This window comes from Hyaloscypha bicolor (assembly GCF_002865645.1).
Source record: "Hyaloscypha bicolor E unplaced genomic scaffold K444scaffold_136, whole genome shotgun sequence".
NCBI lineage: Eukaryota > Fungi > Ascomycota > Leotiomycetes > Helotiales > Hyaloscyphaceae > Hyaloscypha > Hyaloscypha bicolor.
Genome location: NW_020194638.1, coordinates 1,570,499 through 1,594,038, shown reverse-complemented (window position 1 = coordinate 1,594,038; position 23,540 = coordinate 1,570,499). Strand labels below are relative to the sequence as shown.

The 23,540-nt window shown below is 48.7% G+C and overlaps 7 protein-coding genes across 7 annotated transcripts; 4 read left to right on the top strand and 3 right to left on the bottom strand.

The window, feature by feature from the left end:
• Positions 1 to 142: 142 nt before the first annotated feature.
• On the top strand, positions 143 to 2,701 carry K444DRAFT_618681 (putative ATPase family gene 2 protein). The gene is made up of 3 exons (XM_024881371.1): positions 143 to 612; positions 796 to 1,838; positions 1,887 to 2,701. Exons 1-3 carry the CDS (start codon positions 168 to 170, stop codon positions 2,625 to 2,627), a joined length of 2,229 nt encoding a protein of 742 aa, XP_024731127.1. The 5' UTR covers positions 143 to 167; the 3' UTR covers positions 2,628 to 2,701.
• Positions 2,702 to 2,873: 172 nt separating this feature from the next.
• Positions 2,874 to 4,228, top strand: K444DRAFT_618679 (Caleosin-domain-containing protein). Its single transcript, XM_024881370.1, has 4 exons — positions 2,874 to 2,937; positions 3,009 to 3,250; positions 3,310 to 3,798; positions 3,875 to 4,228. The coding sequence occupies exons 2-4, from the start codon at positions 3,133 to 3,135 to the stop codon at positions 3,997 to 3,999; spliced, it is 732 nt and encodes a 243-aa protein (XP_024731126.1). The 5' UTR covers positions 2,874 to 2,937; positions 3,009 to 3,132; the 3' UTR covers positions 4,000 to 4,228.
• Positions 4,229 to 7,442: 3,214 nt separating this feature from the next.
• Positions 7,443 to 8,306, bottom strand: K444DRAFT_634973 (uncharacterized protein; the record flags this gene model as incomplete). Its single annotated transcript, XM_024883816.1, has 1 exon — positions 7,443 to 8,306. One exon carries the CDS (start codon positions 8,304 to 8,306, stop codon positions 7,443 to 7,445), a length of 864 nt encoding a protein of 287 aa, XP_024731125.1.
• A 2,377-nt stretch (positions 8,307 to 10,683) lies between these two features.
• Positions 10,684 to 11,896, bottom strand: K444DRAFT_667819 (uncharacterized protein; the record flags this gene model as incomplete). The annotated part of the gene is made up of 4 exons (XM_024887342.1): positions 10,684 to 11,295; positions 11,390 to 11,486; positions 11,582 to 11,696; positions 11,751 to 11,896. The coding sequence occupies 4 exons, from the start codon at positions 11,894 to 11,896 to the stop codon at positions 10,706 to 10,708; spliced, it is 948 nt and encodes a 315-aa protein (XP_024731124.1). The 3' UTR covers positions 10,684 to 10,705.
• Positions 11,897 to 12,845: 949 nt separating this feature from the next.
• Positions 12,846 to 15,787, top strand: K444DRAFT_634971 (DUF625-domain-containing protein; the record flags this gene model as incomplete). The annotated part of the gene is made up of 6 exons (XM_024883815.1): positions 12,846 to 12,962; positions 13,071 to 13,185; positions 13,234 to 13,318; positions 13,379 to 13,428; positions 13,503 to 14,816; positions 14,868 to 15,787. The coding sequence occupies 6 exons, from the start codon at positions 12,846 to 12,848 to the stop codon at positions 15,785 to 15,787; spliced, it is 2,601 nt and encodes an 866-aa protein (XP_024731123.1).
• A 2,578-nt stretch (positions 15,788 to 18,365) lies between these two features.
• On the bottom strand, positions 18,366 to 19,254 carry K444DRAFT_634969 (uncharacterized protein; the record flags this gene model as incomplete). Its single annotated transcript, XM_024883814.1, has 3 exons — positions 18,366 to 18,499; positions 18,554 to 18,649; positions 18,702 to 19,254. The coding sequence occupies 3 exons, from the start codon at positions 19,252 to 19,254 to the stop codon at positions 18,366 to 18,368; spliced, it is 783 nt and encodes a 260-aa protein (XP_024731122.1).
• Positions 19,255 to 20,480: 1,226 nt separating this feature from the next.
• K444DRAFT_667816 (glycosyltransferase family 2 protein) lies at positions 20,481 to 22,463 on the top strand. Its single transcript, XM_024887341.1, has 3 exons — positions 20,481 to 20,805; positions 20,876 to 21,565; positions 21,622 to 22,463. The coding sequence occupies exons 1-3, from the start codon at positions 20,683 to 20,685 to the stop codon at positions 22,012 to 22,014; spliced, it is 1,206 nt and encodes a 401-aa protein (XP_024731121.1). The 5' UTR covers positions 20,481 to 20,682; the 3' UTR covers positions 22,015 to 22,463.
• The last annotated feature ends 1,077 nt before the right edge of the window (positions 22,464 to 23,540 follow it).

Genomic DNA, 23,540 nt, shown 5'->3' with positions numbered 1-23,540 from the left:
GTGTGCTTCGCTGTTTGCTGAATCGGCGTTGAAAGATTTCGCGATTTCAGAGCTGGATGCTTCGAGGCTGAATTTGCCGAGCTCCAGTTTTCATCTGAAGCGAAAGACTTTGTAACTCGCCATTTCTCCCTTAACACAATGCGAGAAACTTCCACGGCCCATTCACCATGCCGAATATACCTCAGGATACGCAGAAGACCTTGGAGGTCAAAATACGACCATATTCCAACCAGAACAGCCAAGAGAGACCAGATCAGAAGGGGGCATCACGTGTCCATCTTTGCAGAGAGGCACTTCTTGACCTGAAGCTGGAGTCGGGACAGGTCTGCTACATTTCGAGGGTGAACGTGCCAGAGAGTGAGAGGAGAGAGGCTCTTGCTTGGCTGACAGCGGAGAAGTCTTTGAGCAAGAAGGTCGTCCAGATGTCGAAGTCGTTCCAGGACGCTTGTGGCTTCAAGTTAGGGGATGATGTGAAAATCTCCGCTGGAGGAGATATTGAGGTTGCTACATCTATTGTGCTGAGAGATATCACAGCTCAAGAGCTCGATACCGCTCTAGAGCTGGGAGCTCAAGATAAGCCACACTGGGAATGGTTTCTTCGGGAAAGCCTCGGTGGGTACTTTGTCGTCCCTTCGGATCTCAGGTCGTCTCCCCCAACCGGGTAAGTACCGGCAAGAGAAAAGATTAATGGTTATTTTCAGTAAAATTAATACCCTCCCCGGTCCCAACTCTCGGCTGGCGCAGCTTGCAGGCTCCGGTTTCCCTCCTCCGGCCAGTCAGGCTAATATTTCCCAGGTCGTGCAGAAGTTATCTTTCCGGGTATGACCTTCAAGCATCTATCTCTTAGGGGCCCCAAGCGGACTTTCACCGTTGACTTTGTCAATGGCAAACTGACTAGCTTGGGAAGATATGATGAGTCCTCATCAGTCACAATATCAAGTCCGTTAGAAAACCTACCTTCAGCGCAGACAAATGGACCAGTGTCACCACTTGAGGTTGTCAATATCGCCGGCATTGATCAAGCACTCAAGAAACTCAACCGATTTCTAAGCAACTTCGGTCGACAGTTCAAGTTTACGTGGGCGCAAAGATCTTGTGCAGTTCTTTTACACGGCGGCCATGGTACTGGCAAGACTTTCATCCTGAACAAGATTATTGGCACAGGTTGGGGCAAGGTTATCCGAATCGAGAGTGATATCAAACCAGCAACAATTCGGACCATCTTCAAAGATGCTAGACTCTGTCAACCATGCATCATTGTCGTCGACGAGCTCGAATCGATTGTTTCGAAGGAGGATGCGACGTCCCAAAGCGTTGCAAAGGCACTCGGGGAAGAACTTGATGGCTTATCTCAAGGCAACGGCGGTACTTCCTTACCACGAGTTTTGGTGGTTGCAGCCACTCTTGATGCGGGCAGTATTCCATTATCTCTAAGAAAGAGAGGGCGATTCCGGACGGACATCCCATTACCGATTCCCGATGCGGCGGCACGCAAGGCAATTCTCAAGTCGCTGGTACCACCTGTTGATCCCAGTACTCGGGACGAGATGCTTGACAAACTTGGAGATCGAACACATGCTTATACAGCAGAGGATCTTGTTTCATTGCTAGATACAGCGTGTGAGATTGCTGAGGAGAGGTTTGAGGCTGGTGACTGTGCAACTCATGAAGAAGAGTGTTTCCTGAAACAGGATGATCTTGATCAAGCTCTTCTCCTCGTTCGGCCTACTGCCATGCATGATATCACGCTTCAACCACCAAGTGTAAGATGGGAAGATATTGGCGGACAGGACAGCGTGAAGAATGCACTCCGCCGCGCTGTTGAGACACCTCTCCTAGTAAGTCTCCAAGACCCCATTGTCTCTAATATTGCTAATGCGATTCAGCATCCCGAACGGATGAAGAGAATGGGTGGATCTGCCAAAAAAGGCCTCCTCCTCTACGGCCCTCCAGGTTGTTCCAAGACGCTCAGTGCCCAAGCCATGGCTACAGAGATCGGCTTCAACTTCTTCGCTGTCAAGGGCGCAGAGTTGCTCAACATGTACGTCGGCGAATCAGAACGGGCAGTACGAGATATCTTCGCGAGAGCACGAGCAGCAAGTCCAAGTATCATCTTCTTCGATGAGATCGAATCCATTGGAAGCAAGAGGGAACGAGGAGGCCGAAATAATGGCGTCAACGTTCTCACGACATTGTTGAATGAAATGGATGGTATTGAAACTCTAAAAGGAGTTACTGTACTTGCTGCTACTAATCAACCTCAAGCTTTGGACCTAGCTCTCCTTCGCCCTGGCCGTTTCGACAAGCTATTATATGTGGAACCACCCGATTTTGACGGCCGAGTTGCAATCCTAAAAGTCAAACAACGAAAAATGGACTTCGCAGAAGATGTTGACATACAAGAACTCGCTAGGTTGACCGACGGTTATTCAGGAGCTGAATTAGTTGGCATTTGCCAGACAGCTTGTGACGACGTGATCGAGCAGTGCGAAATTCAAGGACAGGAACAACAGATTCACATGGAAGATTTCTTGAAGGCTATTGGCCAGGTCAAGAAGCAAATTACGCCGGAGTTGCTTGATGGATATAAGCGATGGGGAGCTGGCGCCACGGGAGATGTGGATTAGATGGAGGAACTTGCTTTCGATACCCATACACAGAATAGATCATAGACACGAAATAATCATGGAGTTCCTGCAAGTTTTCGCCATTGTTCCTTCAGCGTTAGGAACAAGCTTTGAGCGTGCGCTGCGGACTGCGTGGGTAGTACCTGATCATGCATTTCTCCACGAGCGACCCCTCCTCCCACATCCTCCCCACCCACTTGTCTCCCCACCATTTCGTATTGATTTCATCATTTCGTATTCACCAGTTTCTTCTTTCCCCCTTTCCTGGCATATTTGGAGCTATCCAGCATGACGACTGCATCCAAGTCAGGTCAGTCTTTCACATGCAAAGTCCTTATTCTCACTACGTCATAAAAGTTATCTTCTACTTAAAATGCATAGGACAGGAACGGCCATCAAACAGAGGTGAGCCTTGACATTACAGAAACTCCTCTCATAACTTCAATCTCCTTTCTTTCTTTCCGTCCCAGTCTTTCGATCCAATCCAGTGCTCAATCACGAAGCCATGGCTCCCGCAAGGACTGAAGAAGATGGCTTTGACGTCTGTATCAATGAGGTACCTGTCACAGGACAACGACGACCATTTATCCAAAAGGATGATGATCAGAAGTTGAAGCACCCAGGTTACATTCCCAACCCTACCAGCAAACTCAAAAACAGGCAAGACTGACAAATATCCCAGGGACCGCCCGAGCAAACGAAGCAGCATCCGTCGAAGCCCCGAACGGAACACAACAAGACGACTGGGCCCGCCAACACGGAGACCAAACCGTCCTCCAGCAACACATCGCCTTTTTTGACACCGATTTGGACGGTGTGATATGGCCGCTCGACACCTTCAACGGTTTCCACCGTCTAGGCTACAACCTCATCTTCTGCATCCTAGCAGTGATCATCATTCACGGCAATTTCAGCTACCCTACTGTCTCTGGCTGGCTTCCTGACCCATTCTTCAGGGTTTATGCGGAAAACATTCATAAGGATAAGCATGGAAGTGATTCGGGTACTTATGATACCGAGGGACGGTTTGTGCCGCAGAAGTTTGAGGATATCTTTGCAAAGTATGCGGGTGGTGATAAGCAGGGGATTACGCTGGGAGAGGTATTTAACTACATGAAGGGGCAGAGATTGGTGTTGGATCCGTTTGGATGGGGTGGAGCTTTTTTTGAATGTGTGTGAGACGTTCTTGAACAGTTAATGGGAGCTTCAAATTAGAAGATGGGAATAGGGGCTGACTTTTTCGATAGGGATGGCGACCTGGATCTTGTTGTGGCCTGAAGATGGGAGGATGAAGAAGGAGGATATTCGACGTATCTATGATGGAAGCCTCTTCTATGAGATTGCTGCCAGAAGGTCGAAGCAGAAGCAATAAACTGATGAGGAAAAAACTCACTCGTTGAGAGAAGTGCATGTCAAAAAAGGAGCGAAGTGAATGGCAAGGGAAGAGCGAATAATGAACCGACGGGATGGTTATGAATAAGAAATCCCGGGAGAAGCATCTTGACGAGGATGAAGATAATTAGAAGCAGCATATAGAATAGAGACGAGATAGCAAGTAGTATCAACTACCAAAAATGCCAAATAGTTTGTTTGTACTGCCAAGTTATGAACCCTTTCACACAACTTCTGTATCATTGTGGCTATGATCATTTCATCCTTTTATTCAACATAAAAGTCTCATTCTTGTTGACTCCAGAACACTCAAAAAATCTCAAACATGCCATCTTCCAGGCGGCGGTGTTTGTTTCACGCAGTCCCTGGTTGCCAATAAAGCCTTTTCAGAAGGAGTCGGGACATGTCCTTTTGTTCAACGTCATTATACAGAGGGATGCCGGAACATTGAGTGTGGTCTGCAACAAAACACTATGATATTCACCTTTTCCCATTCCATCAGATGAAAATCGCCTGGATATCGACGAAGATGCTTATGTTATGCAATAAAATATCAGGGGCTCTATGTTCACTTTCCTCTGATGCCCTCGGATGAAAACCCACTTGTCGTCCCATCACTGGAAACCCGAAACAAAAGAATTGAATATAAATTCACTCCAACTTGTCTCGATCATTCTCACCGTCCCATAACTTTTGGAACATTGATGCGATGTGCCTCAAAAGAACCGAGTCCCCTGTACATTCTTCCTTCAAGAGGAGAATAACAGGATTCAAAAAACTGAACTCCAAGTTCAAATCAAAACAATCTTAGTACGAGCTCCCGCCCTAACTTTGTACTGCCAATCGCACAACTCGCTCATAACCGTATATCCATGGCAATTTTCTCCTTTCTCCTGCCTTGGTTCAATTTTGTTTGAGGATACTTGGACTCATCGTGCTCATTTTGGACTTGTCTCCCGTCACAAGAAATGATGGTTTGTTTCGAGCGTCCAGTCAAACTCTTGAGCTTCGTCGGTGGTATCGATGGGAGAAGTTTAGGGACCTCCAATTCAAGCAGGTTCTGCCTTTTCTGTCAGCTCTGACCATGGGCTGCGTCTACTCAGCGGCATGCCCAAAATCTCAATTGTTGGGCTTCCAGCTTCGAGATCTTGAAAATCTAGGGCATGACTGAGGGTGCCATTGCTGAGATCGTTGCCCCTCGTTCTCGAGTCTTGATCCATTCAGCCTGAACAGCCCTCCAATCTGGCCCACCTGGCTCCATAGACTTCTTGGAGCTTGCCATATCCTCTTTCCAAGGGAGGTGACAAACCTGGGCTTGGATGACATTCGAATTGAGCCTACGGGTATCTGACCCAAAGGGACCAAAGTCACCAGACGCCGATCTGCAGTGAGAAACGTAAGAAGTCCGACTATTAACGTATATTGCGGTCTCGAAGCTCTTGGCAGCTTCTTCGCACTCGGGAGATGGCAAACACCGATCCAAGAATGTCGTGGAAATCACTCGGAGAGACTTTCACCTCCTGCACACGTGATCGAATCAGGATGGTCTCGACCCCCTTTCTCTTCTCCGTCAAAACCCAAAAGGGGATGGGCCAAGACGCCATCCATGGGTTTCATCGCCAGTCGCCACCTGAACCAGAAACCACAAAAGGCAAGACCTGATTCCTCAGCAATTACTTCGTATTTGCCCCATAAACGCCTAGCTCTACCTCTAAGTCAGAGACTAACCCCCCAGCACCTCATTCCAGAATAAACTAAATGGTTTCTTTGAAATTCACGTAGGACGAGCGCCAAGCCGCCGGTTTCCACTTGTCGATTTTCGTCGAAAAACGCAAGCCGTTTTCAATATTTCGCAGCGCCATGTTTCCTGATCCAGAACACCACATCCCGCGCATCCCACGCGCCGCTCCCCCTCTCCCTAAGACACGGGTTCCAGAAATGTCCGATCCGAGTTTCCTTCAGTTTTTGTTTTTGTTTTTTGAAGGGGGCCTCGGAAGCTAAGAGAAGGGTGGCTGGCGCTTGACCTTTTTCTTTCCGAAACCACTGGTACGGTCTTAGCGAAGCGTGAGTGGTGGAGGAACTGTTCCAATGACGAGCGGGGTAGCTTGGGGATATGGAAAGCTTGTGCTTGAGCTTGATTGTTCCCCGCTGATGAGATGGCTGGATGTCTCACGGTGAAGATCTTTTTTTTATTTATCAAAATGAGGTTGAGAATGAGCTGACCTACAGGTGCTGTACGACCTCACGTTGAGTTTAAACTTGATAGGGAAATTCATGTCTTGATTTCGTGTTTTTCTGAGTCACGGGGATTGAGTTTGAGCTTGGGTTCAGATTTGGGTTCACACTCGGGTCCTTTCGTCTAGAATACGGATTTGTGAGCAGCGGGCTCTGGCTCCGTGCCTCGAAATAGTGTCAGACAGAGATAAGGATGCAGATGCATTCGGGAGCGGGAAGGGGAGTGGTTCAGCTCGTACGAGTGTGCGCTGTGCGTTGCGATGGAGGCTTTGCTACCTGCGTGCATGAGTGCGTGGCAACACTGGCGGGATGACTCGGGACTCGTTCGCGGCTGAAGCAAGCAAAGCACGGGATGAAGGTGGAGGCTCGCTCACCGACGAGGGACGGTGAGCAGATAACGCGTTGTCGATCTAATACCTCTACACTGGGAATCGGAGGGCATCATTGAGGCTTGTGAGGCGTGTCAGTCTGGGAAATGCCTTGCATTGGGATCTTCACATGCTATGGGACGAACGCGTAATCCTAGCTCCAATTTCCATATATTTTTTGGAACTACAGATATGCGAGTGGCGCATATGGATGTGTATCCGGAACCCTTTCCGGTCGAAGCAATCATCAATATTATCCAATTCCACCTTCCATCTTATCTTGAAGATGCAGAATCGAAATTCCTGTAGTCCAGCCCAGCCAATCTAGAATAACTCCACCCAAAATTTCAAGAAAGGACTTGGAAGCACTCCAGTCCTCCATGTTTCAGTGCCATGGGATGCTTTCGCTGCGTAAGCATGCTTTCTTCCTCCCAAGATACACAAGGATTGTGGTAAGACCCATGTCTCCATGAGGCAAAAAGCTTTCCCACGAGACAAAACTCCATGGCGCTGAGAGACAAGGCAAACGCATCGCATCGCTAAATAGAACAATCCTCCGGGGCAAGAGCGCTGATGAGAACCGTAACAAAGGAAAGTTTCGGACCGAGGAAAATGTCAAGCGAATGACGTGCGATCCAAATGTGCTGTTCAGCACACGAGTTTTGCAAGTGTATGCAAACGTAACGTAAATATATGCGCGCTCCCAGTCCCGCAGTGAGTTCGGCGAAGAAGATGTATGTGCAGTTTCCCCAATATTGTATGCAACCTGCCGTATTTCGCGTGCTCCGACATGACATGGTAGGTCGCCGGGCCCTCGGGATTAGGCCTGGATGGCAGCTGCATTCTTCTTTCCAAGCAGGCTCCACCTTTGCTTCTTGGCCTTCACTTCCTGTGCGACGACAGCTGCCACAGGTGCTTTCTCACGAATAGGAGGGCTGTCATAGAGAGGTGCTTCGCCCAGCTTTCGGGTGGTACTCGTGTGAAGTCGATCAAAAATATCTTGCTCTGCATAAACGATAGGCTGTGGTCGTTGTGAGACACGTTTGGAATTTTGTGTGGCGGCAATCTCAAGGTTGTCGGATGAGTTTGAAGTGGTACTATTGCCAGAGCTGACAACGGGAGAAACTTCTGCATAGGAAGTCAGCCGATTGTCGAGTTGTTTTTGAAATGTTGCGTTTGTGACTTGTTGCAAAGAATTGTTGGAAGATGTACCTTCGGATTGCAAATTGCTCGCCAAGGGACTGGGCCCAATTCCGGAGTCATGATATGAGTGGCCTCTCGATGGTTTTTGTCGCTTTGGATGTGTGGTATCGCTGGCATAGTATACGTCTCCGCCTCGGTCAAACCAGGTTGGGTTGTAGCTATTATAGCTGCTATTTCGTGGGAGTGGAGGAATTGAACTTGGTCCGGCTGCAGCGTTCAAGTATGAGACATTTGAGAGAGAGCTTCCTGTTCTGCTGATCACCATCTGGCTCCTCCTCTTGTGGTGCTCCTTGATCTTGGATCTGTCGTCAACCTTCCAAGTTGATGGTGCCCCGCTCAGGGCATCCACAGCTGCGTGTGTGGGGACATGCTTATATGGGACTTTGGCAACGGCCTCCTCCTTCTGCTTCACCACCGTCTTGTGATCCTTGGCCTCCTTCGCCGCCTTCCTCGACATCATGATTTTCGAAAATACCGACATTCTGGTTGTTGGGACAAGTTCCTGTGGGAGGAACAGTCGGCTGTGGATGAGAGAGGTTTAAGAACCAGAATTCCAGCGTGGCCCAGCGGGGGCTGTTCGGTTTCTAGACCTGTGAGGCCTTTGTTGCCAGGAGCTTCTGGCTGCTATCAAATGTTGGGGTGGCTTCTAGTTCAATACCGCATGGAGAGAAAGAGCTATCGATCCGCGTGGATAAAGGCCGTGGGACGACCAAATGATGATAGTAGAGACGCTGTCTGTGGCCAATTGTTTAGTTTAAGTCTAGGCCTGGCGCAGTGCCAATTTTGACAATAAAAACAGACTATCGATTGACCTACATGAAGCGAGAGGGGCAACCGTTGGTAGCCTATTATCGGATAGTTGTGTTGTGGATATGGACTGGCGAAGTTTGAGTAGGGAGATGGTCGAACAATTAGAGAGGAAGCTGGAGGAAAAAAGAGAGGGGTGAGAAGGTGATAAAGTGGTAGCAGAATAAGAAAAGTGCTGGCTATGACAAGGCAAGAGGGCGGAGCGGAGTAGATGGGACTGGGAGGGATACGAAGGCGCGATTTAAGGCAAGTACTTTTTCTCTCCGTTCCAGCCGCTATTCCACTGTGCGTCCTTGCCAGATCTCCTCAGCTGAAGGCTCGAAGAGGGAAGGGGGGTCTGCCAGCATGCGTCCAGCATGGCCTAGCATGGCCCAACATGTGCTTCGGAACGAGGGAGCGAAATAATACAACGTAGACACAGAAACGCCAGGGCTGCGGCCTCGAAGGGGCATAGCTTAGCAGTGTCGATGGAACTTGGGAGGCCGCTCTGGCTGGGGCTTTGTGGCGGCTTGGCATGGCTGGGCGGACTCGGCGGACTCGGCTCCTGAGTCCTGGCCCTTATCTGCGAGTGAGAAAGGGCGCGCCTGCTGTGCCCACGGAATTTGGGCTGAAAGGGGCCAATACTGTACTCATTGCTTGCAGGCGTGTTGCAGTGCATGCACCAGCAAGTAAGCAGCAACTAAGCAACAACAGATTCACGGAGTGACGGAAGGCAGGGAGGCAAGCAGGGCAGTGCAGGGAAGGGAAGGCAAGGCAAAGCATGGCAAGCAAGCAAGCCCCAAGGCTGCAGCCGAGCGAATCCGCAGACTGCGATCCCGTGCAGGCAGCACGCTCTTTGAATCGGCCCAGCTGCTCTTTTCCCAAACCTTCCCAGACCTTCCCAGGCTCGTGGCTACGGGGGTGCCAGAGCTGTCGCAACCCTGTATCACCGCCGCAGGTTTGACCGCGAAGGAAACAATCCCAGCAAATCGTATCTGCCTGAAGGTCCTGAAAAAGACTCTTTGGGCGGCCGTTTGTTGATCTGTGGATCCTCTCCTTCCAGGGGTCTGTCGAGGCGCAAATGCTTGGCAATATCAGATCCGCGGCGATACGTCAAGGAAATCTACTTAAGGAGTAGATATCTCCTGGAGGAAACCTGCTCTCGAGTGTGCCTCTCCTTTGGCTCTGTAGCATCTTCTACGCATCCCAAGGCACACCTCAGACCTTCAAATTTCCGGTCTGACCGTTGCCCTAAGAAGGGACTCAGGGAGCCTTCGATATCAAGCGGCAATACGGTATGCAGTGTTTTGCGGCTTTTGCCACAGTGTATTGGGGCCAAAAAGTCTCCTTTAGTGAGCCCTGTCTCAACTTTTGAAGTGTGGCCCGAGGGGGGAGGCTGAAAAGCAAGCCAGACAATCTCACGGGAAAGTTGTTCTGTCAGCCGCGCGCTCTGACGGCATGGGAATCGTGTTTTCTTCTTCAATTGTACCACCAGTCGAGAGACATGAGGTTTGAGGACCCGATTGTCCAGCAATCAATCACTCACCCTGAACAAATCGCCTCGATGAACCGAAGGACTGTCTGACAGTGTCGGTCAAGATCGGCCGTGTCGGGTCGGACAAAACCCCCTTCCTCGAATCTAAAATTAACTTCCTTCCGAAAGTGAAGAGATCAAAGGGAGCAAGAAACATGATTATGGCGGCGCTGGCTCCCTCTGAGTGGTGTATTCTACGCGAGGTTGGCGAACCTGGCAAACGTGGAAAAGGAGGCTTGATGCCAGCAAATTTCCCACTACGACTCAGCCCAGCCAGGCACGGAATCAAGCCGAGTTGGGAAGACCAGGGCTGCCCCTGGCCTGAATACCTGCAACAATAAATAAAAGAATCCACCATCCATGTCTTCTCCGACTGACTGCAGGCTGGAGAACCCCAAGGTTCAGCGGGCCCATTCATCTGAAGACGCTGAACAAGAGTTGGTCAACCCCTCATTGCCACATTAAAACCTCTATATGTAATGCTGCCTCCCGACCGACCGACCGACCGAGAAAGAGGCAACTTCTTCGGGCTCCGAGAGAAGAAGCTGGGGTGTGACTTCTTATCTCGATGGCGCCTCTTCACGCCGCAAGGCTTCTTCTGAGACAAGCGCTGGAGGTTTGTAATCGTCCGTAACCTTGTCGCTTGAGGATTCTCTCCAGGGTTCTGTCGCATCATTGCTTGAGCACCAGCCTCCTCGTGATCCAGGTGAGAGGTGAAGGTCTGTTCTACGATCTTGGTTGTGATTCAGTCCTTCGGCCAAGGGAGGGCTAGAAAAACATAAACCAGTAGACGTTTCATTTAGAGCCAATGTGAGTCTTCCGCCAAGAAGTTCCCGCTCAGGGTCGCAGTCAGCCTGATGAGAATCATGGGCTTGACCTGCAGCGGGCCTGACCGCCCTGACGAGGTTCTCAGTCATCACCATCCAACCCTGAACCCCACTCGAGTTTCCGCACAATCGCCACGTCTCGCTCGGAGCAGAGACGACGAGATCGAGGTGATCCTGCAAGTCAGAGTGCATCTCGCCTTCATTATTGCACAGTGCAGGGTGCATATTGCCAGCACCATCAGTGGGAAAGTCCACACCTCGAAGCGGTCGGGCAGAAATCATGCACCCACTGTCAAGCTGTATGTCTGAGAGAAGCCCCCTCTCTGAAGCATGAAAGCTTCTAAAGTCGAGTCCCTTATCAGTGCTGGGCCCTCTTTGTGGACCGCAACCCCGTCTGATTTGGCGACTCTAACTCACCGTATGCGTACTTCTTAGATACCACGAGTTGGTGGTACTGGTCTGAACGAGATGTAGTGCCGGTGCATCCGGAGGCCGAGTGAAGCCTATCTCTGAACTTAAAAGAAAAAGCTCCGTTCCTGCAAAATAACACTTGTACACATTTCGATGCTGTCAGCACGATTATCCGACTATTGACACATTGTAGCTCACTTTACTAGGTGGACCGCAGTCGTGGTTTGCCATCAGCTGCCGGAACTTGAATTTGTGTCCATTCTGATATCCGCTCTGATATCCGCTTAAAGATGCCACTCCGTGTTGCGCTATTCTTAGAAAGGGCAGCTTGAGCGTGCGGCTCGGGAACGATCGACGAGGCCCTTACTTGACGCCCTTTGAACGCGGGGGGGGCTCGTGAACTTCATGGGACCCATCCTCCTTCGAGAATCGACACAACCTCAACCCTTGGTCTGGAAGCGGGGAGACTTCTCCTACTCCAAACTGAGCCTCATGGCACCTGACTAGAAGCATAACAACTGTCGCCCTGCGGTTGGGGTATGAATAGACATCTAGATTATATTAACCAGGGCTCTAAGACTCAAAAGCCTGTCCCCAGAGTCACGTAGAGATGAAGTACCCCAACAGTTCCCAAGATGCAACACGTTTCTTCCAAGGGTTAACGCTATTATGTTCTGATCAGTGGACCAGCAGACTGGAGAAAGCACCAAAATGGAGAGAAATGAGGGTATTCAGATCTCAGCTGGGGAGGTACAAGGAATGGATGACAGGTCCAGCCGATGAACCGTGGGATTTAAGCTCAAGGAATGCTACTTTGAAACGAATGACGCATTTCCACGCCTCCCCCTCCGCCGAGGTTCGCTGCAGAAGTCTCTGGTCCAATCAGGCCGCGTTTTCTTTTTTAGATGCGGTCACGTGTTCTTAAGCAAATCCTGTTCTTTTCGCGTCGCCAGTGAATCCGTCGATAACAGTAAAGACGAGACTTGAGATGACAATTTTGAGCGGCGTCCCTTATTATCCTAAGCTTTCAAGGACCCTCAATTGTCTCTTCATCAACCTCTGCTTTGGGCTTATCCGATGAAAACCCCAAGTCCCCAACCTGGCATTTAGCGAGAGCCTCCATCGGCAGCCTACGAACGGCAAATCCTCTCGTCAGCCAACGGCAGCGTCATTCAACAACCCGACGACGCCCGCAGCACACGACTTCGCGCCTCGACGGCCTCACGACCTCCAGAGTACATGTCGCCTTGGTCCCTGTAACAGCTCTTTGCAAAGAGCCCATCCTCCCCGCCCCTCCCTTTCTGCCCGGCGCGCGCGATCTCGGGCGCAGGATTTGAAAGTGGCGCTCACGATCGTTACCCAGAGCCAGGCTCAGCTTTCCCTCCAACAACATCTAGACATCGCGCCGGACATCCTAAATTGCTCGGAGGAGGAACTAGAGGGGGAACTACAACCTTTGATAATGGCACAAGCGGTGCCTAATCCGCCGAACGACAAGAAGAGAGTCAAGGTCTACGAGTTGCGCAACAATGACTGGTTCGACAGAGGCACCGGCTTCTGCACGGCTGCATTCATATTTGTATGTGCCTCATTTTCTTGCTTTACGCGTCTCTCACACCTTGCGCCGACTCCCTTATCTGGGGGGCCGCAAGTAAACGGGCGGTTGGCTGACCTACCGCGTTTCTAGAATGAGGCCAGCCGTCAGGAAGAACCGCGCGTGCTCGTGCAGTCCGAAGACCAGCCCGATCGAATGTTGCTGGAGACCAGGATCTGCAAGGAGGATGGATTCCAGAAGCAGCAAGGTAAAACACCCCGCATCGGTTCTGAGGCAAAGGCTGACAACCCCCTAGATACTCTCATAGTCTGGACGGAGCCGACTAATGGCGTGGACATGGCTCTCAGTTTTCAAGAATCTGAGGGCTGCGCAGCTATATGGTCAGTACAATATCTGGTGTGTTAGAAAGGGAATTCATGCTAACATATCTGGGTCTGCAGGAAGTTCGTGAACAACATTCAGCAGCAGCTGTTGGCGATTGGTGGACCTGGTATGTCAAGAAATTCTGCTTCTTTTCCGGGTCGTTCGCCCGTCCTGAGACATTCACTAATATATTTTCTCCAGACGACGCCTTATCAGACGACATAGCCATAGACCCATTCAACAGTCCCATATCCCTACCTGTACCTGCACTTGGAAGTCTGCCGGATATCGAAGCGCAAATGCGCGGCCTACACAATACCCAGCCGGGTCGGGAAGCTTTGACCAAGTATGTCATCACGGAGGATTACATACAAAAGTTAATACCCCTCGTGGAAATGGCCGAGGATATGGAAGATCTGGCGAGCTTGCATCGACTATGCAACATCATGAAGACGATGATATTGCTAAATGACACGGCCATCATTGAGCTTGCAGTCACCGATGACTTGGTTCTTGGGGTTGTGGGAGCTTTAGAATATGATCCGGACTTTCCCAGTCACAAGGCCAACCATCGACAGTGGTTAGGCAAGGAAGGTCGATACAAGGAGGTTGTGCGGATTGACGACGAAGGGATTCGTAAAAAGATCCATGCCACATACCGTCTGCAGTACTTGAAGGACGTGGTCCTTGCTCGGATCCTGGACGATCCTACTTTCTCTGTGCTTAATTCTCTGATCTTCTTCAACCAGGTGGATATTGTTCAGCATTTACAAACGAACCCGGCGTTCCTCAAAGAATTATTCGGCATTTTTGGACCCCAGGAAACGGACCAAGAGCGTAGGAAGGAGGCTGTCTTGTTTATCCAGCAATGCTGCGCAATCGCTAAGAACTTGCAGCAACCAGCAAGACAACAGCTGTACAACAACTTCCTAGTACATGGCCTCTTATCTGTGATCAACTTTGCTCTTCGCCATGCGGATGTAGGCGTGCGTGTAGGGGCTACTGATGTACTGGTTTCTATGATTGACCATGATCCACAAATGATCAGGCAAACAATATTCCGGCAAATCAACGAGAAACAGACCCCTCTGACGGATTCTCTGATAGATCTCCTGCTCGTAGAGGCAGATCTCGGTGTCAAAGCACAAATTGCTGATGCGATCAAGGTTCTCCTAGACCCTGGCTCCCAGAATGGACCTCTTGATGGATTGACCAGGGCAAACGGCGATTTGGCAGCCCGATCACGGGCTCAACCTGACCCCCAGCAAGCTGAATTTGTGAAGGATTTCTACGACGACTCGGCCAAGAAGCTATTCAAGCCTCTTGTTGATCTGAAAGATCGAGACCACATGGATTTCAGTGTTCATCAAGTGTCTCTGTTCATCTACTTGATTGAAATCCTCTGCTTCTTCGTTCGCCAGCACACTCATCACAGCAAATATTTCGTCTTGTCTGAGAAACTTGGCCAGCGAATTGCTCAGCTCCTCTCGAGTCCAGAGAAATATTTAAAGCTAAGTAAGTATCTTAAACCCCCTCCCCTTTTGAAATGGTGCTAACCATTACCAGCCGCATTGAAGTTCTTCCGGAACCTTATTGGATTACAGGACGAATTCTACAATCAGCAGATGACTCAAGGAAAGCTTTTCGAGCCGATCTTAAACTTAGTTATTGAAACGATGCCAAGAGACAATCTCTTAAACTCCGCATGTCTGGAATTCTTCGATTTCATCAAGAGGGAGAATATCAAGAACATCATCAGCCATCTGGTCGAGAACTATCGGGATAAATTGAAGGAAATAACCTACGTGGATATTTTCAGCAATTTCATTATCAGATACGACCAGACACAAGGATTTGCCCCGAGTATGGAAACGTCTTTTCTGGACACCGAAGAAGATACGCCCAAACGACCGGAGACTGGTAGAGGAAATAGATGGGAGTCGGGCATCAAAGATCTCGATGCTCAGGAGGAAGAGTATTTCAATACATCAGATGATGAGGATGATGTCCCGGGCAAGGCCGAGTCGAGTCGAGCTTCCGTGAATGGCGCATCGCCCCTTTCGAAGCCCCTGGTTGATTATCCATCTGATGAGGAAAACGAGAATATGGAAACGGATTTGTCTGCTGGTACTCTAGAGGGTGCTGACGAAAACACACCACCAACATCAGTAACGAAAGACGCAGAAAAGAGCCCGTTACTACCCTCCACGCTCTTGTCTTCCCCACCTGAAAAGGTGTCAGAGAAACGTCGGCGCGAGGAGGAAGATGATGACGAGATGACCAAGCTTTTGCAACCTAAGCGCAGAAACTCGAGCAGTTCTGTGGGTTCGAACACCGGCAGTGTGTTGAGAAGAAAGAAAAGCTTTACCAACACCTCTCATACAACGGGAGGGTCAGGTGGCAAAGCCAACAAAATCGCCATCAGTCTATCGCCAGCGATTAAGTCTGGTGGAGAGAGCCCAGGTAGTGGGGACAGCGGAAGTTGAAAAGCCTGTTCCTCAATGTCATAGAGACTTGAAGGCGGGCAAGCAAAGTGGCATGAAGGCGTGTGGTGTACGGAGTTACGGATGACATGATGTTGTTGGTATTACAAGAGAATTCCCCAATTTAAGCTGAGCTTTGAGCTTTGCTAAGGGGCGAAACGAGCAAATCTGGAGCGAAGCATTTGGGCCATGGTTTTATGGATCACGGACGCGATTGCTACATTGTATTATAGAGGGACCGGGTGGGCGTGAGTTGAGAGAGAGAAGATGATACCGCATACGTCCCACAGACGTAGAGAAATGAACCTTGGAGCACACAACTTGCTATGCATTTACTTGTTTTGCCTATCAGATTTGTGATTTCTGATTTCGCTTCGGAAAGGGGCGTCACGTGGTTTCCTTTGCTGAGTCGTCGATTAGTCGTCGTTGCCCGCAAAAGAAGTCGTGCCTGACAATTCCATTTTGCTTTGTCTACTGCTGTGGTCTCTTCCATCTCAACACAGTCCATCCACCGCTCTATACCAGACAAGCCTTCTCAAAATCATGTATGTATGCTTCAAACATCTCCGAGGATTCATATAAACACTTGCTGACCACCTCCACCTCACAGCAAGCACCTCGAGCGCACTCTCCACAAACAAGTTTCTTATTCCTTGGCTACGCACTCGATACCACAGATCGCTGGCCCCAGAGCAGGTGGCCGCGCTCTACTATCCATAAGATCGAAAGAAACGCGGCTTAGCCTCAGCAGATCGTAACAACAAGGCTACTCTTCTGCCTATGGTATCCAGCACGAGGATGGTTCTTATACCCGTCTCATTTGCGGGAATGAGATTAACGATATTCAAAATGTTCCCCGAGGTCAGGGTCCGGAGGGTTTGATTATTCTCCCATCTCCTCGCCAGTTCGATCCATCACTGTTTGAAAGCTATAAACATGACCACCAATCGGTAAGAGCAGTATTATTGAGTACCTAATCCGTAGCTAACTGCTTCCTTTTGACCTCTAGGTTCAAGATGGAGAAGCCTTTGCATCATTCTCCGTACACAGAGTACGCGGTGCCAAAGACGAAGTACGGAATTCCAGACGCAGCAGATCAATTCGTAAGTGTCCTCAATGGTTTCATACGGTAGCCAGCAGGTAGAATCTTCTACGCCTCCCTTGCAAGGTCTGATGCCATCAGGACGCAACCTGGAAAATAGACTCCCATCTCCATGATTCTCTTCTTGTCCTAGCAGCCGAGGCTATTTACAGAGTGTCAACTAGAAGGGCGAGCAGTGTCCTTCTCTCAAAGTTCATCTAATGAGTTAGACATTTGCTAACTGTTTATTTCCAATAGCGTGACAATAAGTTCGAGTGCGAAGGCAGAGACGCAGAAGACGACAGCACACGCGGGTGGGAAGCCCGGCAGAAAAATATCCCTCCCATCATCAAGAGAGGAAATTCATATTCATTGGAGGACGAGAGAACAAAAATGGTGATAGAGATACGAACAGAAGAGGTTTTGGGATTAGTGAGTAGTTTCCTCGGAGCGCCTTGCGTCACGGACATCAACTTGATGCTCACAGCAGCGCCAGAGCGCGAATAGAGCAAGGAAACGGAATCCATCGGATATTGAGGGAGTGAAGACCAAGCACAGATATCAGTAAGCAGATCGCCCATACTATGTCTTTTTGCATTCCCGCCAGACCTTCTAGAGTTGGTCTATTTTATACTCAATCCAAACTCAATCCTAACTTGATGCTGCAAAAGCAAAAGCCCGAGTACGAGACAAAGCAACAGCAACAATCCTCTACTTTTGGCTAATGATCCCTCTTTCTCTAGATCACTCAATCAATCCACTGATCTTTCTCTTTCCCACCCGTCGCCGAATCATTGTCGGATTTGTACAATAGCTTTGGCTCTTGCTAGCCTGTACTCTTTGTTCAGACATACCACAAAATTCAACTTGTAAGCAAAGTTCTCTTTTTTTTCTCGAAACGCTCTCCTCGAAACGTCCCTGATTTCCTTGTCGCTAGAAGAATACATGCGAGAAGTCTGTAGTTGAATAGAAGGCTAATTTACCCATAGTGGCAGGAAATATTCTACCAAGGGGAGAACAGGGTGGAAGGTGGTTAAGACCAGGTTAGGTAAGAAGGAGGCTGCACACAATAACTAGGAAGAGATAGAATAATCACAACCATTATAGCGAAAAGATAAAAACGTCAAACTTCAACTTTCTCGTCGTATCTTTGATATCGGAAAAGTATTATAGCCAGAGAAAAAATGTACAACTTCAATCTTCTCGTCACGTCATTGAAGGGGAGTGTTCTCAAATCAAGATTTCCCTCTATCCTGCTTGAGTGTTCTCTCTTATTTTCGTCCCAAATGAGAGGCAGAGGCAGAGGCAAAGTTGGCGATACAGTCAATTGATTATTCAAGTTTGCCAGTCACTTCATACAATTTGGTAAGGATTTGAGACCGAGATGGAAGATTGAAGATTATGTCCAATTATTTATTCTAAGGAACCAACTCCTGGTGTGCCGTTATACCAACAAACAAGGCTCCAATTGCCAGACGAAACGCTGGTTGATTTGTGCATTTAACTCAAATCCATATCATCCGTCTCAGCATTCTCAATACTTTCAACAGTTGCTTGCGGTTGAAGCTTTCGTTTGGGGCTTGCATCATACAGGTCATTGAACTCCCTCACTCGCTTTGGTTCAGGACATTCGTCTAATTCCATGTTCATCAGCGGAAAGTCAAGCAACTCTTAGGGACGATACTTACCCGACGCAGCACTCAACTTTCTCTTTCCGCCCATCTTACAACACTGGACGATTGGCGACGAAACTAACTGCTGCTCAGCGCTTACTTTGGTAACGTCTGTTCCTTTTTGTTAGCTTAACGGACGACAATGAATAGAGTAGCAACTAACCTTCTTCGATTTGTCTCTCCATCTTCTCCTGGGCAGTTTCTTCTCGTCGCAAGGAACAGCGGAAATCTCTCAAGTTCTGCTGTGTCCAAGTCTCAAATCGTCCCGTCATTCTAAATATGTCGAATCTGCTCAGTAACTGGAATGCCATTTCCTCCTTTGCAACAGTTGTAACAGCAAAGGATCCCCTAGAAACCATTGCCCACTCTTTGACAACCTCTGACAGCTCATCTGCAGTAAAGGTATCGAGTTGCTGGTTGTGGACGAAGTAGCTGGAGACTTGACCTGCGGAGTTGAAGATTTGCAGTTCGTTGCGGAGTCGATGTTCTGTTCCTCTTACAAGTGATCTCATGTATCTGTCGAGTACTTCGTTGTTGGTGTTGTTAGAGGAGGTTGCATTGAACAATTGGTGGTGGATGCTGGAAACAACTTCGAGGGTGAACAGCTTGTGACCGATTTGGTTGTGCAGCGCTTGTACTTGAATAAGTATTTGCTGCTGTCGCTCGCGTTCGTAGTGAGACTGTGGTGAAATGTGATCTCCCATATTGAAATCCATGTCTGGCTGGAGGCGTTGTCTTTGTTGTGGTGGGTAGCATCGGTTTGTGTCGGAGTTGGAGAGGTTTGAAGGGGAGGGGGCTTCAGAAATAAATACAAAATTTTGTGGTCTGGAGGTGAATTGGCGAGTGCGAGCACACTGGGAAAGGATTTTAGGTAGACTGGTTCAGATGTGACCTCCTGCTAAGGCGAAGTGGCCGAATATAACGGTTGGCTTAATGGTCATGTTTACTTTCCGCCGAACTTGTCTTCTCGAGAACGTCACCCTCAGTTTGTGTTCGCTTTCCGCTGAATTTGTGTTTTCAAAGAACTTTACTTTGCCCCAATGTGAACATTTCACTAGACTTCTTGTTATAATAAACTTTACTTTCCGCTAATGTTCTTTGTGATCTGGTCTAGCATAAATTTTTGACCCTTGTCAGTCTGGGTTTAAAGTTAAGACGAGACAGGAAATCGCTTTGTTGATAAATAATTAGTACACTTAAGAACTCTGGACATTTGCAACTAACCAGGAAACCTATAGATTACTTTTATTTGGACCGGGCATACATTCCACAAATTCTAAACCAACTCAACGCTGTCGAGCGTTGAAAAGGGGTAGCGAGCTCGCGTAGTGCGAAGCGAGGTGCCAGACTCACAGGTCAATCCCAAGGGTCTGTCACGGCTATGTGTCTGAGTAGAGAGAACAGTTTAGGTAAAGTATTAAAAGCAAATAGACTCCACAATTAATATGCCAAGAAGAATAACTATGTAAGTGAAAGTTGGTCCCTTAGTAAGAGGAGATGCTCCTGCCTGATTTCCTGCAGGAAGTTGGAAGCCATTGAAATATCAGCAAAAAGGTATCTGAGATTATTGTGTGAGAAGTTTATTAAATATAGGAATCGGATGTCAGGCCAAAAGTAATAAAGATGGAAAGATGTACCGCCAGTTCGAGACCCTGGTCCTTATCCCTTGAAAACTTTGGAGGCACCGAAACTGGAATTCGATCGCGGGAAAATTGGCAACAAAATAGACCCCAACCCTGGCCTCCGAAGATCTGACCTTGATTGACCTCCCAAATTAGTCAATCTATTAGTTTTATGTGATGAGAAGAAGAGAAATGTAGGCATTGACTCAGCCTTGTCATCGTAGCCTTGCAGCTACAAGGGTCCCTGGTCCATGCACGCCAAAACCGCCTGCCGAAGCTTCGCCTTGCGTGAACGTGTTCATATCACAACTGAATTGCGCCTCGCAGGGACCACGACAGTGTTTACGACAACATTCTCTTAAACTCCACTTCTCCTGTACACTTTCGAACTGACCCTGGGCCAATGTACGAATAGTCGACGATACCCAGTCTTTGCGCTTGGCGCCTCCAAATGTTAAAACTCACCCATTCCTTCCGAATTTCATAAAATATACACCAACTACCGGCAACGCAGCTCTGAACATGGCATCACTTCTGGAGATGGGGCAAACTTTACTTTGGACTGGCTATGAGACTGCGAAGGCGACGCCATTGCCAATTCTTCTGACACTGCTTCTTACGACAGTTGTCACTACGCTAGCTTTCGTAGGCCCGCCTCGCATATGCGAACCCGCCCCCTCTTCCCCAAGAATAACAAGCTGACCCAGAATAATAGATCTATGCCGCTATTTACGTCCTCGCACCTACGCCGCGCCCACCGTTCCCATCAGAAAAATTGTACATTACCACCCAGCCAGATGGATCTACCACAACCCCGAAGCTACTCCCTTGCTGGCATGACGAATGGCTGGCCCACCGAAAAGAAGCCGAGAAGATTGGCGATTTCTCAGATAAACACACAGGCACAATTGAGGAGGCGGAGGTGGAGATGAGTGTTGTGATTCCTGCGTTCAACGAAGAAGAGCGACTCGAGATTATGCTGGAAGAAGCTGTTGCGTTTCTGGATGCCGAGTACGGACGGCAGAGGAAAGGCAAGGGTAGGCAGAACGGAAGTGCGCATAAACCTGCCGAGGTCGTGAGGGGAGGCTATGAGATTCTGATTGTGAATGATGGGAGTAGAGACAGGACCGTTGATGTTGCGCTGGAGTTTTCGAGGAAGAATCGGCTGCATGATGTGCTGAGGGTGTGCACGTTGAAGCAAAATCGGGGGAAGGGAGGCGCTGTCACACATGGCTTTAGACATGTGAGGGGAGAATACGCCATTTTTGCGGACGCAGACGGAGCCTCCAAATTCGAGGATCTGGCGAAATTGGTTGAGGGATGTAAGGAGATTGCTGATGAGTCGAATCGCGGGATTGCGGTGGGTAGTCGAGCTTACTTAGTGGGTAGTGAGGCTGTGGTCAAGGCAAGTCTCTCTTTCGCATTTGACTCCAAAGACTATGCTTACACACTACACATCAGCGCTCTGTTGTCCGAAATGCTTTAATGCGCTCCTTCCATCTTCTCCTCCGTCTCCTCACACCTCCCGCTACCTCCCAAGTCCGAGATACACAGTGCGGATTCAAGCTCTTTTCTCGCAGCTCATTACCACACATTATACCCTACATGCATACCGAAGGCTGGATCTTCGACGTCGAGATGTTGATGTTAGCTGAAAGTGCTCCCTCCGTTACTGCCAGTGGGGAAAAGGAAAACTCCGGTACAGGTTCTGCGATCAAGGTTGCCGAGGTCCCCATTGGGTGGAAGGAGGTTGCCGGAGGTAAATTGAACGTTCTGTGGGCCAGTTTGGAAATGGCATGGGGATTGGCCATTTTGAGGGCGAGTTGGATGGTGGGTGTTTATAGGCGGCGGTAGCAGGCTGCAAATGGAAAGGCATGAGTGAAAGATTTGAGGCTGGTTGTATTATGAGGCCCCGATTGCTCGGGAGGAAGTTGGTACAGCACTAAGTATGTTGTATATATGGCTGGAGATTGCGGCTGGCACAGCCAAATGGCTGAAAATATCACAACTTGAGCATCTATGCCCCACTGCGCAGTTCATATCTTTCTATCTGCGTGTTTCTTTGGGGTTTTGTATCCTTAGGCTCTTCTTTCCGTATCTGAATGTCTCAACGGTTCTTGGAAATTCCGAGTTCAAAATAGCTTTCTTCGAAGCTCGGAATTATTCTTGCTCCGACTTATGCGAAGCAAATATCGAGTCTCTTAATACTATCGAGAAGACTAGACACGTCCATTAAAGAGTTTAAGTCATATAAAAGTAGAAGCATACCTCGGTCTTCTAGTTATTAGACGGGCCGTCTCTCCTTCACTTCTTACCTTAAGAAATATTAGCAAAAAAAATACGTGTCTGTCTGTCCTCGCTGCGAGAATACTTACTTGTACTCCCTATCATCAAATCCTCGCACGAGATTGCGTCTATGCGCAACATCGATCGAGTCAGCGACTCGTGAACGGACGAGGTCTTGGATCCGACAGAACTGTGAACAAATGTTAGTGGTTGCTGTCTTTAAGATAATGGAATAAGTACCTTTGGCTAGGCAGACTTTCTCTTCCACGATTTGGGTGGGATTGGAGGCGGCTCTGGTGTGGGGAATATAGTGGTTTTTGGTATCCATAACCAGAAGCTAGGAGAATGTATGTTCTGCTACATTCCGCAGCAGCTTCGGTCAAGAGCTCTCACAAGGAGAGATGTTTGACTACTAATTAGCACATGATTTCAAGAAGGCGAAGCGAGAGTACTTACTTCACACCTAGGAAATAATAAAGGCTTGTTTTTGTAGTTTTTTTGCTCGGTTTAGTCTCGTGATGAGGGAGACTACCTGGCTTCGATTCGAAGAAACGTTAGTGAAAGCTCTTTTAAAGGTGAAGAAAAAGATAATAAAGCAGCCTGGACAAGACAGATGTTAGACGAAAATCGGGTTATTCGATATTATACCGACCGGACGGAAAGGGGCCGTTTTGAGCCGTTTTCGGCTCGACTCGCATCCTCCTTTTTTCTTTCCCATCTGGCTATTCTTTAAAGCTAAGGCAACAGAGAAGAGGAAAAGGTACGATCTGTACAAATTTTGGAACAGCAGAACTATAAAGCTAGCGAGACGTGACTATTTAATAAAGGGAAGGAAAGAAGGGTCACCCCTTTCCCCTTTCCCCTTTCCTCCTTCTCCCTTTCACGAATCCCCCACGCATATTTCGCTGGGTCAAGGAGATCGCATAATCACTGTGCAATAGGAATTGACATATTAATATGACACAACTATGGGGCTGCTTTCGACAATGCAGAGGAATATGGAGAGACTAGAACGACTACAGTTCTCGAGACATTCCTCGGGCCAACGGTATATGCGGGTCTGATATCGGTGGGCATACCTTTCTCGATTGTCT